The following is a 20,320-nucleotide window of genomic DNA, read 5'->3' on the forward strand; positions in this document are numbered from 1 at the left end:
ACAGCATAACAGCATGAGCGATGCACAGGCTGGCAACATATGTTAGAGCTGAGCTACGTTTTCTTCCAGGTACCCTCATTAAATGCCTGTTCCTAAAACATCAGGAGTTTTATCTATTACCTTCAGCCATGGGAACAAAGCACTCAGGGAGTGTGAGCACCACTGCAATTGCAGCTGCCCACAGGCACCGCCCTCCTGCCGAGCCACACTGCTCATCCCACCACCAACAGCGGGGGCCAGATGGGCATTGTGCAGAAGAAGCAGTGGCTCTGGCAGAGGGTGAGCATCCTCTGCCAAGAGCAGAGTCTCAGGCACACTTACTGCTAACAGAAACAGTGTCATTTCAGTCTCCTGTTGGGTCAGACTTTTTTGGACTTCTTATTCAAGAATAAGAAAGCAGAATATCTGATTTGGTTTTCTGTGGTTTGAACAGTTTTTACTCTAGAAGAAACTCTTATTCACTTTCTGGCATAATTCATGAGATAAAGGTGACATAAAGACTTGATGTAGGAAACTATGGTTTCCACTTCTTGGCCTCCTCACTTAGCTTCATGCTACAGCACTGGCTTTCATCCCCTGCTGTTCAGCATTTGGCCTGTGCTTTTTCTGAGTCACACTTATGTAATTCCTTCCCCATAAACGTCAGGTAGACTCTGGTCACTCAGGATTTAAAGTTGGTTATTCAAATGACAGCAGCTTGACTAAGTCTTTCATAACCCTGTTGTCATTACACCTCCTGCCCTGTCAACAGTTTAACATTGGAGTGTTTATCCATAGCCTTTGGCCTGGCTGACCCCACGTTCTCCAGTGCTTATTGCCTGCTGGCTAAGCCCCTTCAGTGTCATCTGACCTTCTCTAAGGGACTGGTTTAGGCTAGAATATTTCATTTCTGTGCTCTTTCTCCAGGCATTTGAGAGAAATGACTGGTTTGGTCTAGGTCCCTTTATCGCTCTCCTTGTATGTGCAAAGATTTAAGGGGAGGTGTTCTGTGGACTGAGGTAACACCTATGAACCTCAGCAGCTCTCTGTCCTTCCTCCTCCAGATCTGTAGGAAGTTACATAAATCATCTTTGTTCTGTCTCTGAGATTAGTCTCATTTCACACTGCTTGGCACCCTCTGAACCTTGCCTTGATTTCAATCCAAATGCCACAGTCACAGTCACACAAAACCATGCTGTTTCTGATACTTTCCATTACTTTGGCTCAATGCAGTGCATGGACTTCTGCCCAGTGGCTTGCAGCCTGGCAGGCTTTGCACATGCTCCTGCACATATCTTTGCTAACTGAGGATATCTTCCAATTCTCCAACATCAGCTGAGAGCAGGTAAAATTGAGCCCAGCTTGGGGCTGTTTTTTAAGGAATTTTGTGTTGTCTTCTGGCAGTAAAGTAATGCACACTTTCTGTGGACAAGACAAGCCTTGCAACAGAGGGCCTGGAGTATCCTTCTCTCCTGCATTTCCAGGCAGAAGCGAGGCAGAAGGAAGGAAAGTGAGAAAGGACAGTTTTAGGGGTTCTGTAAGACAGCCTGAGGTCTGGACAGCCCTACAAAATGTTGTGGACAGTCTAGTGAAAAAGGCTGGAGAGCAATGAGAACAAAGGTACAGAAAACCAAGGGGAGGGTTTTTAAGAAGTGGCCTTTGAAAATTTTGCTGATTAAGGGGAAAAAACACCTTGAAGGAATTGCAGAATATCAAAATGTCATTCAAGGGAGGACCCTAAAATAACAGTGAATGTAAGAAGCCCAGTTTCTTTCACTGTGCTGCGCAAAAGCAATAGGTTCTTCTCCTCGAGAGGCATCAGTCCCCAGCGTGGTGTCAGGACTGATGTGTGCTCACACCACCTGTGGCTTTGCCATCACTGCCTGCTGCCGTGGCTGCTATGAAATGCTGGTGTGGCCCAGGGCCCAGGGCAGGGGGTGCTGAGCTGTCACCCTCGGGGGGGTGACCCCATGAGGTGGCTCCCCCACCTACCACAGCCCGCCTTGCCCAGGTTGCCCTGGAGCTGACAGCTCTGAGGTGCCAGGAGGCAGCTCTGCTCTGCCTGCCTCCTTTTTGTCTGGCCTCTCTGACGGGCTTCCACCCCTTTTACACACCCAGAAATGTGAAACATCTTTTTGTGTGCTTGGTTAAGTAAGGACAACATTATCTGTGCTGGCAGCTGAAATATCATCATTAGGCAGCCATCTAAGTGCTTTACCCAGCCAAACTGCACAGCTTTCTGAGCTGTTGTTCCAGGCTTTTGTCAGAGCTAAGCACACAATGCTGCATTAATTCATCACTTTGGGGGAGCGGCAGTTTTACTAACAAAAGAGGGCTTTTAAGATTATTTTTATTCTTTTTCTTAAGACTGTGAAACACCAAGTGGCAGTATGGGAGAGGAGCCAAGTTGCAGTATGTCTTCAGCTCCCTGAGTCAGAGGCAGCCCCTAAGGGAGCTCAGCTTTTCCTGGGAGTAATAGAATAGGTCCAAGAGCACTCACTTTTTTTAACTTTTTTTTTTTTTTAATGAGAGGAGTTATGGTTTTCAAAGGCTTTCACCAGGGTGTGTTGCCAGAAGGCAATCTAAATCCTTTTTTCATCATGAATATTCTGGGCTTAATAATACTGTTCCTCTGATTTATCCCTCAAGCAGCAAGCTAAATTGTTATTTCATGCTTTTACAGTTAAAACAGAAAAGGTAGAAAAATAAAGCAAAATAAAAATAAAAACGATCCCCAAAACTGCAGTATCTAAGCTTTTGCCTAAAAATCAACCAGCAAATACAAAACAGAGCAGGAAGTTCTGATCTGTCTGGAGATTGACTTTCGCCAGTCTATTGAAACCCCAGAAACTTTTAAGTTGTGAGCTCTTTCATTATTTCCTGTAGAAAAAAAAAAGTGTATTTTTTTATATTTCTATATCTTTATATATTTTATATATTTATATATATTTATAGATATGTTTATATATTATTAATATAGAATATATTTTATATACATACTATAACATATATATGATATAATTAGATATTATAAGATTATATATATATATATGTGTGTGTGTGTGTATGTGTATGTATGTATGTATTAGTGGATATAAATTTTACTTTCCCCTCCTCTTGCTTCCAGAATTCCTGGTTTACCCAAGGGCAGTGAGGGAATAACATTTCCAAGAGCTCCTGGCCGGGAGCAGCGATGCGGCGGAGCCTCCGCACGGCGGCAGCTCCGGATAAGGAGACGGGGAAGGAAGGGCTCTGGACCACAGCGGGATCAGCGCCGGGATGCTCCCTGCTCTCCCTTTCTAGCGGGATCCAAGCGCAGGAGAGAGTCTGGTTAGTTGTGCACCCCTCAAATCAACGCCAGCCTGAAAGCGCCGCCCTCATCTCAGGTGGCAAAGGGGTCTGTAGGTTGTGTTTGGAGCACTGAAAATTGCGGCTGCTGTGCCAAGAGAGCGGCAGCTTTGGCCCTGTAGCTGGCTGAGTGGGAGCTGCTGTGGCTCCAGAGGATGGAGGAGTACCACAATGCCTGCAGGGAGGAAGGAGCCAGTCTATTTCTCACTAATGAGCTGCACAAACTGCATGTGATTAAAAACACTCCTCGAGTGAAGCAGGAGACCACCACACACAGTCTGCTCAGAGGAGCACCAAATAGTGCCCAAAATAGCGGAGTCCTGCTGACTGCAACTATTTTCCCACCCAGGCAGAGGAGCAGGAGGAGTGGTGGAGGTGTCTTGAGAGAGGCTGGGAAAAGATAAAAGGGAACCTGAGTTTGTGCAGGGAACACAGATATCCCATCTTCCAAAGGTCTTTCTATGGCTCTGCTTTGAATTTCCAGGCTAGGAGACAGTAACAATTGTGCATAGTGCCCCGTGGACAATTTGGCCAGGGTACAAGGATTACAACCAGAGTTTCAAAAATCTCAGTAGTGCCAAAAAAGATCAGCCACCCAAAGTATCACTTAGGAGATCCCTGGGGAGTAAATCTCAACTGAGCTTATTGCAGCACCCTTGCGATACCGAGGGCAGCCAGATGTTTGATGGTGGAGGCTTTTGGAGCTGAATATTGTGGCATTTCCCAGACAGTGGTCAACTGGCCACTTGCCTTGCTCAACCTGGGTGACAGCTTGAAGACTTCAGTGCCTGACCTAGCTGGCAAATATTGGGACGGTGCAAAATCCCTCCCTGACACAAGGACATCTGCCAGGGTTCTGATAACAAAGCTAGCAGTAGCTCTTTCGGGCACTTTGCTGTGCTGGCACTGCCATCCCTGCTGCTCTGCCTTATCCATGAGACTGGATGAAGATAGAGTGTGACCAAAAAGGTAAACTCACTGGGCTGGGAGTAGAGAAGCCTGGCTGATTGTCCTTGAGATGCTGCCAACCTGTTGCATGACTGAAGGTGATTCATGTCACCTCTTTGTGTCCACTTTCACTCTCAGGACAGGCTGCTCTGTCCTGGCTGCTTCAGTCTGGGATTGTCTCTTGTTCCTCACAGGCACAACATGTGCCACAGGAAAGGACCCAAAATAAATTATATGTTGCTGATGTAACTGTTAGACTGAAAAGTATTTTGAGATCCTCAGGGAAGGAGGTTTCCTCTGCCTACACACAGTGGGCCCACAGTCATGCCTCTGTGTGCATGTGCAGGCTGTGCACAGATCATTCTTAAAATGCTCTTAAAAACTGCATCTTCCATTGGGACAGGAAAAAAAATAGGGCTATGAAAATTCAAAGCAATCTTTACCCTCAGGGCCTGCAAACACAAGCTGTGACAAACCAAATGTCATTTTAGGCTGGAACATGTACCAGTGTTTGTACAAGCTTCCTTGAGAAGCTGAAAGATGGCAAGACGGTGATGCTCCCCCCTCCAACAGGGAGGATTTATGGCACTGCCAGGGCGAGGGCAGGCCAGGCAGCTGGCTCAGCCAGGGCACCTCTCCTGTGGGGAGGGAGCACCGTGCCACACCAGCCCTTCCACCTGGGTCAGATCACAGGCTGCCCACTCATCATGTGCGTTTTGGCATCATCCAGGCAGACACGCGCTTTCCCTACACCCCAGCACAGGAATGGCACACGTGATCCTTGGGGTTTATGGGAGCCAAGTTACCAAGTTTTCCATTGCTCCTTGCTGTGAGAACTCATGGCAGAAGCAGGATAATCCCTCTCTTTCATCATCTGTACTTTGAATGTTATTATTGAAAAGCATTTTTGCAATCCTCTTTACACAAAAAATTGGGCAAGCTCAGTACATCCCTCATGCTAACCAGATGCTTTCACAGAAAAGTGGTTCCAGCCAGCATGGGCAGAGGTCAGGCATACAGAGAAAACACAGGAAAAATCACAGGCAGACCTGTTCCTGTTTTATTAAAACAACAAAAAAAATATATTACTTTACACTGCCTTTCCCCACCAGAGACAGCAATAATAAACAAATAAAATCAGGCCCATGGCAGCTTGCCACAATTCTTACGGAATGGGAGGAAAATTGGTTTACTAAAGTATAGAAAATTGCCAGTGGTACTCCTTTCCTACTTATTCACTCTAGAAAAAGTTACCAAATACTCTTTGTGCACCTGAAGTTAGAACAGAGCCCACAGGTCTGTGGTGTGACACAGATACATTTTAGTCCTCAATGCAGTAACTCTGATTAAAAGACAAAAAAACTGAAACGTGGCTAATTAATATGAAGAGCCTACCCACGGTTTTTGAAAATTGTTCATGTTTCCCAGGTTTTATGTTGATTTTGAAGAGATAGCAGCGTGTTCCTAAATGCTCTTTGCACAGGAACAATGCTGAGGGTCGGGTTTGCTGAGTGCAGTGTTTCATCAGTGTAGCTCTACTGAAAGAGTGTTTTCAGTCTGTGCTGCAAAATGAGTCAGCATAAGCTGGCCTCAGCTCAGACATCTTTATTTCCACAGCAAGTTGAAGACAATCCCTTGGAGAGAGGCATGAGAGATGCTGGAACTATCAAAATTCATGACAGCTGTCTGTCTGCAGATTTCCCCAGTTAGCAACCACACCTGGACCATCATATTCTGCAGAGGCCAGTGACCATGCCCTCTGTTACTTCATTTAATCTCCTTTTGTACCAAGACCTTTGGTCTCTGCAGCATCCTGTGGCAGTGTCTCCTGAGGTTCAAGCATGCAAAAGGATTCTTTCTTTATATTTGTTGCCTGATAATTTTACCAGGAATGCACTGATTCTGGCAATATTACAAGAGTGATTCAAGTCTTCCTGTTCACCTTCAGCATTTTATGTTTATGCTTCCCATACCAGTGGATCCTCTTCCAAATTGAAATGTAGGCACTCTACTGCTCTACAAAGTTTTTTTCCCTGATGTCTCACAAATAATCATTTTTCCATTCCATCCTTACGACTGACTGCCACACCTGGGGTGACCACTGCAGCAGCTGATGAAGCAATAGCCACCAATCTTCCTTTTGTCAGATCCTCCCACACAGGCAATCTCTTTTGCCTTTCCTCCCTGTCCTTTTCCCAGTGCCTGCTTGCCCTCTTCACTTGGAGCCTTGTTAAGACTCCAGGCTGTGTTCCCTGACCAGAACAGATGAGAAAGGGAACACTGTGAATGTTGATGGGATGTAGAGGTTCACGATTACCAATGTCAACTCACAGGCTGTACAAACAAACTGTTTGTGGCCTATTTCTCACTCAAGATACTTTTAGGCTTAATAAAAGAAACTCTCAAATTTAGTAATGAATTATATATACCATGTACATGCTATTATGTCTAAATTATCCATATATTAATTAATAATCTATGGGTGTCAGACATGCCAACCCAAGTTAGGAAGACATTATGTGAAGGTGTGTGGTCTGAGCCTGTGAGCAGAGTAATTTATCTCTCCTCCAGTTCTGCTGCCTCACAGGAGACAAGAGCATCATCACAGGAGTACCTCTGGTCCTTTTGAGTTCAGGTCTCAGAGCAAAATTTGGGAAAGTTGGAAAACAAATGGAAAGAAACAGAATAAAATATTTACTATTGTCTCTGCACAAAGTGCTGAATTTTATTCAGCTTTTCCTGGAACAATTCAGATCAATTAAAACACTTTTTGACAAAGTGGAGACGCAATGTTCTTCGTCAAAAGAATAGCCGCCTGGTCGATCAATCAGAATTCTAGCTTGGACAAAAACATTTTCCCATTCAAGGCTGAATTACCATGCTGCTGTCAGTAGGGTTAGTGTTCCTCTGCCAGGCTTAAAATTTCTGAAGCTTTTTTGGCAGTATTTGCATGAAGAAGTGCTGGAGCACCATCACCGAGAAATTTTTCATGGGGCAGGGGAGGGCTTCCACATATAGCACTTCAGAACAGTGAGGCTGACCAGGAGATCTGATCCCTAGGATGGCTGCAAGGAAACCCATAACCGCAGCACCAGTGTTTTTCCACCCCTCTTTGCTCCCTCTCAGCAGCTACCATGAATAACAAGCAGGAAAAACAGAGGCAGGTTTTGAAGAGAAATGAGGGCAGCGGTGGGGGGAGCGGGGCGGGCCCGGCTTATGCAAGAGAGGGTATAAAAGGGGGAGCCGAGTACCCCTCCAAAATCGGAGAGTGGGGCAAAAGGAGAGCACACACCTCACCGCTGAAGAACAGGTTTGAGAGGTCTGTGTTTCTTTGTACCTTTACTGTGGCTGCTGCAGGGAGAGGTTCATTAGAAAACGTGTGTGGGCCACAGGCTTGTTTCGGATAGGGGATGCTTGTAGAACAGCCTTGCTTTCACCTTCTCGGGTTCCTTGTTGCCAGAAAGCTTTTTGCCCAAATTTGGCCCAGTGCAAGTTCTCTGGCACAGCTCTCTTTAAGGGGCAGAATCCTTGGACACCGGAGCTGAAGGGCGGGATAGAGATTCTGCTTTCTAAAGTAGAAGCTCTATCTTTAAGCACACTCTCATTCCTAAAACCATGGCAACCCAACAAAAAAAGCCTGACAACAGAGTCCACATATAGTAATTGGAATGATGCTCATGCTCTCCTGCTTAAAAATGTCTCAGAAGTAAAATGAAAGGCTAACTGTCTTTAAGTTCTACTAGGATAAAATATGTTGCAGGTGTGACAGGATTTGTTCTTTGTAATCTGAAACCTCCTTTAGAGGAAACTGTTAGAAGATAAAAGACATAGATCTAAGAGGTGCACTGGTGTGTGATGCATCTTAATGGGGGAATATTAATTGAGTGAGCACAAGTGACTGGCAAATGCAGGGGGGAAACTGAGCTTTTAGTAGAGTGTGAACATAAGGTGAAATCAAAGGTTCTCCCTCATTACTGGGGCCAGCCAAATTCCCGGTGGCCTGAAGCAGGAGGAGGACTGTGGTGGAAACAGGACATTGAACATTACCTGGTGAAACTTCTTTTTCTGGAGAAAGCTGGGTATTTTAATTTGATTACTTTATTGATGTGGGGGCATGGGTGGGGGGCAAAAGATAGACTTCTGTGTTCCTCAAAGACACTGACCATTTTTTAATAGATGGAAAACAACAGAACTGAATGCACAAACACCAAAAGACACCTAAAGATCAATCTGGCTGAAAACTCTGAGAGTATTCAACTCAGCTGAACTTTCTTTATGTGGCAGAGCCACCAGCCCAGCATGCTGGATTTGTTATTCAGGTGGCTCCTGCTCCTCCTCTTCTTCAGGGCAGCATCTCCTGCAGCCAGGGCTGCCTGTTTAGGGCTGGTACTTAGAGCAAAAGGAGACCAACAGCTGCAGCACACATTGGTCATGACCTTCAGGGGAGCTGGAAGCAGGGGATACCCAAACAATATTGTCTGGATGCTGCAGAACAAAGGCATCATGATTAAAGGAAAAAAATGCAGTGAGGGTGAGAGGGTTGTGATTTCCCCTTTCAGTGTTTATTGTCCACAGCAAACACATAAGTCTGACAGCTGTACTATATGTTATTAGCATCACTTGGAGCTTATTAGCCCAAGACAGTAATTATTTTTAATAAGGATACTTCTCAAAGTTTTATGAAATACAAGGTGCCCTTCCATGAAACAGCTTTCTGTTGTGTGTCCTTGATACAGAGGGTACTGGGATGGGTTTTCTTTTTACCTGTGTTCAAGCCTCATCTAGGAGGACACAGGAGACCAGCTATAGCTCAGGCTTGGTGTGGTCTGGCCATTTGTGTGTGCTGCTGATGCCTGCCTGGTGCTTCAGGTGGACTCACATGGATGGTGGTGCAGGAGATACAGATTTGGGCTGTGCTCACATCCCACCTGCAGCTCCACTGGCCTCTAAAGGACCAGCTGGTTCCCCTGGTGTGCCTGTGGGAAGGAGTCTCCAGAGTAGAGGGGAAAGAAGGGGGATTGCAGCCTGAAACCTAACTTGATCGCTTAGCATTTAGCTGAGCAATATACATTTTTCATTTTTCATCCTTCTCCCTTTTGCCTGTATTCTTTGCTTGGCTAGAAGAGTTTTAAAGCTGTCTGGAGATGGTACAAACGCTCAGGAATTGTTCTGTGGGCAGATGCTTCCTCAACTGAGATGCTCAGGCAGCAAGAGGACAAAACACCTTGAATGTTTCAAGCTGTTTGTTTAAGCCTTCAGTGCATGATAGCATGTTATACAAGCACAAGCTCAGAAACACTTTTGGACCTCATTAGAGTGAGGGTAATCAGATTGTTTAAATGAAAAGCAGGACTGCAGAGGCAGAAATTTCTCATCTCTTTGGTGATAGGCATCTGGCATACAGCCCTTGGGCTGGCAGGACTCAGCTGTCCCTGTCTCCACCTTCATCTCCACCAGCTCCAGCTGCCCAGGCACACTGAAAACATCCTCCTCTCTCAGCTCTCTCCTTGAACCCAACATGTAGCTGCGCACTGCAGTACAAATCATCCCTGACTAGCCCTCTAAAATTGAAGCTCAGATGACAAATCAGCCCTACTCCTGTTTGAGCCATGGGATTTTAATTGCTGAGAATAGCAAGGGCACCGAACAAGACCCAGTCTAACCAGTTGCGTTGTCCCTGGTTTGATTCACTGTTTATTTGCTTCAGTATAGGAAGAAGGGGCACACCAAAATTGAAAGATTGTTTCAAAAGCAGCAGAAAGATCTGCATATCCTAACCCCTTTTCCCGAACATGACTTGGGAGGCTGAGACTGGGAGGGATGAAGTCTTTCTGATCCAGCTCTGGCAGTCTCACCTATCTGGCTTTTATCTTCTCCATTTCTACATGTTTTGTTCAAGAGGAAAAAGAACAAAGCCTTGACATTCTGAACAGCTCAAGAGGGAAAGAAGGGGTAAAAATTAAGAGCTTAATCACTTTATTCTGCAGTAGCACGCACACCTCACACACTCCTGGATCCCCAGGCTGCAAGGTAGAGATTAAAGGCAAATTATCTTGTGAAGACAAGAATCTGATCCAAACTGAACAACAAACCTAAGTACAAAGAAATCTGCATTCCTTTCGGTCTGGTGCAAAATGAGGTCTTTCCAGCTCCTATAGTCAGTCACTCTGCAGAGGAAAACGCCTGTGTCTGCCTCGGTCAATGTGTAACTGCGACTTCGTAGGTGTGCTGGCTCTGGCTAAAGGTTGTGTATCCATCCCTGGAACTTTCTGTGCAGCTGGTGTTAAGCCGGGCTCAGGTTTCATTGGGCCCTGCCTGGCCTGAGGTAACTTCTCTGGGCCCCCAGGCTGTGATGTAAAGCAGCTTTGCGCAATGCTGCCTCAGCCCTGTGGAAAGGGCAGAATTCCACCTGCAGCCCCACTGCCCCGGGGGGAGAGGTGTCCTGAGGAGCTCGCCTGAGCGACAGCAGCAGCATCGGAGGGGCAGCAGAGGGGAGACACCCCCCAGGACAGAGGCGAGTAAGCGCTCTTACTGGATTGGCTTTGAATGCTGCTTTTTCAACTCAGGTGCTCCTGCTTTTCCAAAGGGCTCGGGGCTCTCTTCTTTAGCCAAATAAACCACGCTGACTTTCCACAGATGGGGCTTAGGGTAAGTGCTTGGCAGTGAGAGCTGCTCCTCTTGCTTCTGCTCATGGGACAAAAGCTGATGGGGGGCTCTGGCAGCCAAAGAGAGGTGACCACTGGGTGCCAATGGTGCCTAATGGCACAGCCTGCCTGGGTGGCACAGGGTCACCCTCCCTGCTGTGCAGGAAACATTAAGTAATGCCTCAAAAGAATTGTATGATGGAGAGAACAGTGTGGGAAGGGCATTCCTTATAATTTGTGGCTTTTTGGTTCATTTTCCTGAGCATCCCAATGTGAAAAATGCTTTGAGTAGTCTAGAAATTCACAGGCACAGTAGCTGGGCTAACTGTGAACGTGAAGTTGGGAAGTGCCTCCCCAAGATAATTTTTTAACCAGTCATAAGCAATGAATATGCTCTGTCAAGCGTGTCACATGCTACCAGCAGGGTTGGGGAGGTGAAGAGGGGCTGGGAGCAGAGGAGAGAGCAGCATGACTGTGCCGCCCATACAGTAATTTAGAGGATGAGGTGGGAGTTAATGGGGAAGAGCAATTCTTGGGTGAAGGCAGGGACAGAGATCTACAGCAGGTCCTCCCCTGTATGCCTCTGGAGAGCAAATAGATTCAGGCCTGACCCACAGGCATTCAGGAAGACACTTGGACATCCTGAGTGACCATCACAGCAACAGAAACTCAATTAGCAAACCCAGCTGTTAGACAAGAACCTGGGAATGTAGATATCCATGCTGGCATGCAGACTTACTTAGCAAGGTCTGTCTAGTTACCAAGCATCTGCACATCTCAGTTTTTGTATGTGCAATAGAGTGGTGATACAAACTGGGATATTATTAGACATTAAATACTTGGGGATCCCGCAGGGGAAAGAATGTGGTTATACATTGTAAATTAGGCTGGGAAAGGGCCAGGTCTTGAATAGATGGATTTAAACACAAGTGTTTCTACCCTGTGTAAAATGTTGGTGAGACAGACATTGCTGTGTCCTCTCAAAAGGCTCAGGCTACCAGAATTACAATACCTGACAGACTGGTGTGATTCAAAAAGCCTCGGAGAAAGAAAGCACAGAGTAGGGTTTGGGTACTGGCAAGGCTGATAGCACTTTGCCCATCCAATGAGCTCTGCAGAACTCGAAATGGGTGAAAGAGGGTGAACAAAGCTACAATAAACAAGGAATTACTAATAGAATAAAAATACAGCTCTGGATAACAGCATCTTGGCTGAAGATATGTGTTAACAGATGCATAATTTTCAACACACTTCAATTTGGATTTCAAATACTCAGATTAAAAGTCATATACTAGAAATCTAAGAAAGTTACAGCAGAGCTATTAGCTATCATAAAGTTTAATATAGGAAAAGAGAGAATTCTAAAAATACAGTATTTGTCAGTGGGTATAATTTTTCAGTGTGTGTGTGTGTGTGTCCATGACATTCTCATTCCCTATATTCATTACATACTCTGTGCTAAAACACTAGTGACATCCACATACAGTAAAATTCACTGCTTCTTGTCAAGAAAAACAAGAGCAGCAAGTGGTCTTTTACCTCAGGAGAGGACTGCCTGCACAGCTGAGTAACACTCAGCCTACCCCTTCTAATTCTGTATTCAGAGATAGAAGGTGCAATGAAAATAGTTTTGGTGTGAGCACATTTGTATAAGGGAGCCTGGAGTATGTTTGCCTAGAAGCTAGAATGAATGTTTGCACTGGGCTATGAAAACATAACATGCTCTGCTAGTGCCAATTATTTTGCTGACTAGACATACAAAGCAGGACATTTCTGCATTTGGACCTTAAGAGAACTGGTTTCCAAACCCACTTCCTGCATAACAGCAGGCACATTGCTTAGCCTGTCCGTGTGTCTGCATGGCTCAGTGCAGCAGTTTGCAGAGATGGCTCTGACCAGGTCCCAGGAACAAATGTTGTTGCATTTGCTGCAAAACAAGGTTTCACAGAAGTAGCATGGTCTAGTTAGTAGGCATAACCAGCATCTGCAATCATTCCCATGCTAAATCCTTAGGGCACCACAGTGGGTAATGGAGTCACATCTGTGCTTACCATTTCCCACCTGCTGCCATTGAAACTGGTGTCTGTCTCATCCTGGGCTTTTTGGGGGCAGAGTCAGACCAAACACCACTAAATACTGAAATTTTCTGAATACCTTTGTAACTCCAGCAGCACTAGCACCTCACCCCGTGATTAAGAGAAACTGTACTTGAAACAGACTGACCAGTCTCCTTTCCTCCTCTTTTTTTCTTTCAGAAGACACCGTGGAGGCAATTTTCCAACATGAATCTGGTGGCAGGTCTTCTCTGCTTGCTGGCTTGCCTTACCGTGGTGACTTGTGACCGGGTCTACGTCCACCCTTTCAATTTGTTTTCTTTCAATCAAAGTGACTGTGACAAGCTGGAAAAATTGGTTCAGGAGGGAAAGACTATTGTCCCTGTCTCCATTGAGTCCCAAACCACACCTGAATATGAAGGTGACGGGAATGACAAGAACAAATTGGAAGCCCCAAGCCTCAACACCTGGGGGAAAGAGGAACGAGGCTACCTGAGTGGCTTGGTGTACGTCCCGGGCATGCGGTTTTACAACGTGCTGCAGAAAGCACGGACGGGCCAAAATGTGCTCCTGTCCCCAACCAGCCTCTACAGCTCCTTGGTGTCATTCTACCTGGGTGCCTCAAACCAGACAGCACTTGATTTGCAGGGATTGCTGGGATTTGTTCCCCCTTCTGGAAACCCTGACTGCACTTCCACGGCAGTCGGAAGCAATTTCCTTTCCAGCCTGAGGACGATCGAAAGGCTTGTGAAGAGCGGGGACGAGGAGCTGCTCTTTTCCAAGACACTGAGCCTGTTCTCTGCCCCTGGCATACCCCTCTTCCAGCTGTTCATAGAGCACTTGCTCCCCAGTGCTGATGCATTCTACGCCCGAGCTGTTGACTTGACAAACCCAGGCGAGGCAGCAAAACAAATAAATGCCTTTGTGGAGGCCAAAAGCGAGGGCCAGAGCAAGTGCTTACTGGCAGACATCGACCCATCCACAGAGCTGCTGTTTGCGGTGGACATCCGCTTGGCAGGTATGAGGCAGCGCTGCTCACTTTGGGAACAGGCTTGGGGAAGGATGGGCAGTAACCCTGCTCCTGGGAAGGAAGCAGGGTCATGCCTGGCCAGTGGGGAAAGGCTGGACCTCTGCTCCCCACAACTGTGCCAGGGATCCTGCCTGCACTCTGCCACGAGCCAGCAAGTGCAACGGGGAGCGAGGAGGGGGAGATGGCCTCCAAGAAATTTTCCTTGTCCAGGAAACTAAGGATTAGGAAAGGTGTGGAAAGGTGCATGAGAAAGAACTGTGCAGCATTTCTGGCTGCAAAGGAACTAAAAGTCATGAGGGGCCTCCAGCAAGATTGATCAGGGTGTAGCTTTAAAGAAAGCCAAAGGAGCTGGGGGTAGCAGGCCAGAGGTACAGATATATAAAAGGCTAAAAAATACAGTGGACGAGACTCCTCCAGTGGCTATTAAACACAGAAGTCAGGAGGCAACATCTGGCTCAGGAAGCAACCAAACATCATCAGTTATGGAAGCAGGGCAGCTTTTAAACAAACCTAGAATAAGGCAATCCCTTCATTGCCTAGGGTCATTCCATGCTGCTGTCCCAGAAATCCCCCTGCACTACAACTGAGCCTTCTCTTCTGAGTGTAGCTGCTTTCCTAGATCCTTGTGACCGAATCCAATACCAAAGACTGCACACTTCAGACAGCTTGCCTACCTGGGACTGTATTTCAAAAACACTTGCAGTAAGCCCTAAGTTCCTGAGTGGGCCTTTACTGCTAAAGGTGGAGTTGTGGTGCCCAGGACACCTTTTTGTGCCTTCAGCCTCCCATCTCAAAATTGGATGTCAGGTTTTCTTTGCTTTTCATGGGTGCTGTCATTCTCTCAGCAAGCTGCGGGCATCAGCTTTCATTTGTCATTTTAAGATCTAGCATAGATATGATACTACAAAAGTAACTGGGTTACAGACTTGGGCACAGTCACAAAAGCGGAGTTTTCCTTTAGTGGAACCGTTTTTTCCTCTTCCTCTGTATTGGAAACTTGTAATTTGTATAAGCTTAGAAACACATGTTCAAGGTTCTTCCTCACTGGGTCAGCTCTACTACCTTCTCTCTCTGAAGATGCATTTGAAATGTTTCAGTCCCCACAGGTGGAATGGACAAAATTGGCTCAAGAACAAATGAATTACACAAGCAATTATCTTCTAATAAACATACAAGTTAACTTTAGCATTTGGTTTGCCATTTGGTTGTGAAAGGGCATCCATGACAGCTGATGCTATCATGCTCCATGTCTGTCCCTATAGCTGCAGAAAGGAAAAAACCCCTTTTTTTTCCTCTCTGAAACATGTTATATAAGCTCTGAGATGCTATCAACAGCCATAGCATTGATAAAGTGACAGAAATCCATACAAAACACCAGATAAATGTTCCAGTGGTCTCGAGTGTTGTTCACTTGCACACAGTTTTCTTCACATTTGTAGACTTGCTGCCAAGCAGGGCCTGCCATTTAGACTTCAATGCAGAACATCAGGTGCAAGCTTCACTGAGGGCAGTAGTTTCTTCAGTGCTGAACAGGATTATCTGCCCAGCTGGGCAGCAGCATTGTGGCAGTGAAAAGATAACGTGTTGAAATGCAGAGCTGCACAGAAGTAGCGTAAGGTGAGAACAAGGCCTCTTATAATTGTGAACTGGGAAAGAAATTTATTTTAAGGTCTAGTAAGTGTTCAAGTATGTCTTTTTTAACCTCCTTGGCTCAACTAACACTTCAGTGTTGTGCTTACAACCTTCCCCATTGCTTTGGTTTGTAAGATGGTGAAAGGTGAGACCTCAGGCAGCGCTTGTGCTGTTCTGCCTCTCCTGAGCCCACCCAGGTGCCTGAGAGTGCTCCTGCAGCAAGGGCTGGCCTTGATGGATGTGCTTCCACACATGCCATCACTGCACTTGAGAGACAGAAAGGAAACCAATGGTGCTGTGAGCTTTATGGCACCAGAAGGCAGATTAAAAGGGGGAGACGTATGATTACAGTAGCTAAATGTGATTTTATACACGCAGTCCTTCTCTAAGGCACAGTGTATTCTTAAAAGACCAGCTAAGGGGCAGAGGGGAGGAGGGAAGGACGAGAAGAATCAATTTCTCCTTTCTTGATTTGTTTTTCAGTGAATGTTAAGCAAGCCTTCCCACTCAAAGAGCCTCAGGAGTTCTGGGTGGATTCAAACACAAAGGTCTTGGTCCCTATGTTGTCTATCACGGGGACACTCAAGTACAAAGCTGACGCCAGTGGGACTTTTTCCGTGGTGGAAGTCCCCATCAGCAAGGCGGCGCTGCTGGTGCTGCTGCAGCCCATCAATGGCACTGACCTGGAGCACGTGGAGTCCGAGCTGATGTCGCAGTCCTCAGCTTGGCTCCAGAGGCTGTCCCCAAGGTAGGGAAGGGGCATGTGCATCCTCTCGTAGTAGGGATGGATGGGATGAGTCACACAGGCCTGCCCCCTCACCTGGGGCTGGATCCTGCCAGGGGGGCTTTACTACGGAGCACAAAGAGAAACCCCTGTGCACAGCCAGGGAGCTCATTTCAAAGGAGCTCCACTTCAGTGGGACCAGCTTTTTATCTGGGGGTATTTCAAGGAAACAACAAAGCCCCTTTGCATCCCACACACGAAGTGGGATGATCTGGGGTTTAGCCTGGGTGAAGTCTGGGTGAGTTCACACTTGGAAACAGTAACAGGCACCCACTGTGTTTGTGCCCATACACCAAGCACATGTTGCAGCTGTTCTCACATTCCCCAGAACTGCCCAACCACGATGCTTTCACAGTGAACACTCACTTGCCTCTCTCTCCCTCTCTCTGCAGAGACATTAAATTAACGCTGCCAGCATTAACACTAGAAGACAGCTCTGATCTACAGGAGCTTCTTGCAGATATGGAACTGCCTACACTGCTGGGGAAGGGGGCAGATTTCAGTAAGATAAGCAACGCCAGTCTAACAGTTGGAAAGGTACAGTATGTATCACTGGCATTAAAAAAAATTATCTTTCCTGCACAATTTTGGCCTCCTAAACGGAATAAATTTACCTACAAGAAAGTAGTCAGGGCCATGTAGGGGACATGCTTAGTAGGGGACTGAGTATCACATACAATGTATGTTTTGGATTAAGTGGGAGAATAATGCTGATAACTCAAGAGTTTTAGTTGCTGGCAAGTGGTGGAAGGAGTGAGCAGCTGTGTGGTACCCAGCTGCTGGCTGGGGTTAAACCATGGCACAAGGGTAACAGGATTACAGACCATCCCAGCATAAAAATAGTTACAGAGCTTTTGTACGTTATGGACAAGTATCCAACATCTTTTTAAAACATCTATGGAGTACAGTGTGCTTTATAATTTACTCAGACTCTCCTTTGTCCCACCACAATCATGCTCTGATGACTCCAGAGTTACGTTTTTTTCTTGCAGGTAATAAATAAAGCCTTTTTCAAGCTGGCCAGTGATGGAACAGATCAGGCAGAAGACCCTGCAGCACAAAAGGAAGATGGGGCATACCTGGATGTAATACTGAATAAGCCATTCCTTTTTGCTGTCTTTGAAAAGCAGTCAAGGGTGATGCTTTTTCTTGGCAGAGTAGTAAACCCTCTGCATGAGGATTAAATGCAAACACAGAGGATAAGAAGGAGTGGAATGATGCATATTTCCCGTCACCTTTTTCTTATTCATCTGATATTTTTGTTGAGTGCTCTACTTAGCTTTGAGATGAAGCAGTTAGTGTTTGAAACACAGCTTTTTGAAAGCTAACACCTTGCAACATTTCATCCTTGTTCATCTATTTCATGTGAGGTGACTCACATCCTTCCTCCAGCTTCCATTTTATTCTCTGTCTCTCTTTTGCTCCTAGTTCCCTTTCTGGGTGCAGTGGGGCAGAACATCGTTTCGATGCAAGGCATAAACTTGAAAAAATAGATAAGCAGCTTCTACTATACTATTTTTATTTACTATAGAAAAGAACCACTTCATTCTTTAAAAAACTTTTTAACTGTATGGTCAGTTTTTCAAGAGAGACTCCCTTTTACATAACAGTGAAGATTTTACAATTACCCACTAAGATTTCTAGCCTCATCAGCAACATTTCCCTTTTAAAAGCTGCCAACAGCACAGGCAGGCTCCACTTGTCCCACTGAGACAAAATTTTTTGCCTTGGAAGCAAAAACATGCTTAGGGGAAGTTTCTTCTTTCCGCAGCCCAGATGGATATGTTCACTTCTTAACTCTATGGAAATGCTAAAAATAGGGTTCATCACATTAATGAAATGTGATGGATAAATCCTCAGAGTCTGACAAAATTATCTTTTATGATTTTTAGGAAAAAAATCCCACAAGGTCTACTATTCCAATATAATTCAATTTCTTGGATTTCTTTGTGAGGCATTTCTTACAGCCTGACAGCAAAGATGGACATTACTGGTTAGAGTCCAATTCTGTAAATTTTAACATATTCAAACCATATGTTCTTTAAAAATAGCATTAATGGCAATAATATATATTAGTATAAATAGTGGATGTGTGCAGCTACTTGTGAATAAAATGATTACAGCAGTCCAGTCCAACTCTTAACAGAGTCATAAAAATTTCAAGCATTAAAGTGGAACAATTGATTATTAGATGACTCTTGAATTAGGAAGTGAGGAACTGGGAGACAGACCTTGGTACTGAGGAAAGCCTGGAACAAGGATTTCCACCTCTCATCTTGATTTATTGTTAGGACTGATGGCACTTAAAAATAACTGCAAACCTCTTTGGCGAGACGTATCCCGCAGTGCACAGCAGCTCATTATCATCTGCAGTGGCCCAAATGTGTATCTAATCTAAATGCACTAATGCCAGCAGCTTGCTGTCAGTGATGTAGACATGTCCTTGTGGCTTAATGGAAAATGCCATAATGTTGTAAATAAAATAACCCTCAGAACACTAGGAAACAGCATCCATGTATTTATCCATTTATACTCTATGTACTCCAGATGCACTAACATCTAAATACTGTACTTGTATTAGACACAGAAGTAATTAAGTATGAACATGAAGAAGAAGAAAGATGCAAATAAACTCACTTCCCAGTTTCTTTGGCACAGCTCAGTTGGGCTTTTGTCCATATAAGTAAGTTCTGGATTCAAAATCTGCTCCAAATCAGATTTATGTTTTTAAGACAATAAGTTGCATATTATCAAGCACTACAGCCAGTGGTAGCTGGCTCTAAGCATGGAAGAGGCAGCTTCATACTAATTTAAATGTTAACCCATTTACTTGTTGAAGTCAGAAACTTCATCTACAAATAAAATTTCACACCATGAAATGTCCCGCTTTTATGAAGAAGGTGGAAAATAACAAGAGGGAGCCCTTGGATACACTGATGGAAAGTTCAGGGGAAAATGCCTTTATATTCACAGGTGGGAGCTGCATGCTCTGGAATTCCATATCCCTGTTCAGTGGTTACAGGCAGAAAAACAAAACAAGTCCATCAACACACTTTTCAGAATAGAAGTTTTGTGTGGAGAACACCTCTCCACTGACACCCTGGAGAAGAAAAGGAAGAAGGAAAGGGCAGAGACAGGGAACTAAAAGTAAACTGACCAGAATAAGGACTGCCAAGAGAGATGTACTGGAGCAAATGCTACAATACCAACAAGATAAGCTATCTGTACAGGTACCCATTCTCCTATATCATCAAATGATAAAAAACAACCAACTAACCAAAAAAACCACCCACGTCCAATTCCCAACTAAGTCTCTGCTTTCTGTGCACTACACTGAGACTTGTTTCTGACATCAATTTTATATGTAATTTTTTTATGGCATTTTGCACTCTTCACTCTCCTCTGATTTTACCAAATTCCTCTATCAGGCACACCACAATGCAAATTCCAAGCATCCTGGACATCACTCACATACTGAGATCCCAAATGCAATCTACAGCCTAATAATCCAGTGAATGAAGCACCTAAACTCAGCCTCTAAAAAGGTGGGAGATTTGGAGAAAGAGAACAAAGGCAAGGATGAGCTTTTTAGGTTACAACAAACAGCAGTTTATCCCTGAGCATAGCTGACAATTCACTGACACAGCTTAAAAAAACAAAACAATTTGTAAGAAATCTATGCAGTTTGCTTCCTCATCCCTCCGGTTCAACCTTGAAAATACAATGGTTGATGGAAAAAGGAGAGTAAATATTCCTTGAGTGGTCCAGCCAAATACACATACTGGTAGTTATCTTTAGATGATGAGGTTAGAACAGTCCGGTCCACTTCTGGTATAACCTACCATGTTGAGAACCCAGTTACCCTTTTAGAGGAAGACATGCTCTTTCTTTCCTCAGTAGT

At 45.1% G+C, this 20,320-nt stretch overlaps 1 protein-coding gene across 4 annotated transcripts; it reads left to right on the forward strand.

Annotated features, from left to right (window-relative positions):
- Positions 1-7,508: 7,508 nt before the first annotated feature.
- On the forward strand, positions 7,509-19,076 carry AGT (angiotensinogen). Of its 4 annotated transcripts, none has more exons than XM_015622160.2 (5): positions 7,509-7,594; positions 13,175-13,991; positions 16,119-16,383; positions 16,812-16,956; positions 17,412-19,076. In XM_015622160.2, exons 2-5 carry the CDS (start codon positions 13,202-13,204, stop codon positions 17,601-17,603), a joined length of 1,392 nt encoding a protein of 463 aa, XP_015477646.1. In that variant the 5' UTR covers positions 7,509-7,594; positions 13,175-13,201; the 3' UTR covers positions 17,604-19,076. The 4 variants fall into 4 exon arrangements, with proteins under 4 accessions (XP_015477646.1, XP_015477648.1, XP_015477647.1 ...); XM_015622162.3 differs by lacking the exon at positions 7,509-7,594 and adding an exon at positions 10,672-10,793; XM_015622161.2 differs by lacking the exon at positions 7,509-7,594 and adding an exon at positions 10,672-10,789.
- The last annotated feature ends 1,244 nt before the right edge of the window (positions 19,077-20,320 follow it).

The sequence above is a fragment of the Parus major genome, chromosome 3 (genome assembly GCF_001522545.3).
Source record: "Parus major isolate Abel chromosome 3, Parus_major1.1, whole genome shotgun sequence".
NCBI classification, from domain to species: domain Eukaryota; kingdom Metazoa; phylum Chordata; class Aves; order Passeriformes; family Paridae; genus Parus; species Parus major.

What these genes read in the sequence shown, in the direction of transcription:
- AGT (XM_015622159.1), top strand. Translation starts at nt 10,822, where the DNA reads ATGCTGCTTTTTCAACTCAGGTGCTCCTGCTTTTCCAAAGGGCTCGGG. An exon ending in CTCCAGAGGCTGTCCCCAAG is followed by an intron (nt 16,384 to 16,811) that starts GTAGGGAAGGGG and finishes CTCTCTCTGCAG; the next exon opens with AGACATTAAATTAACGCTGC. An exon ending in CCAGTCTAACAGTTGGAAAG is followed by an intron (nt 16,957 to 17,411) that starts GTACAGTATGTA and finishes TTTTTCTTGCAG; the next exon opens with GTAATAAATAAAGCCTTTTT.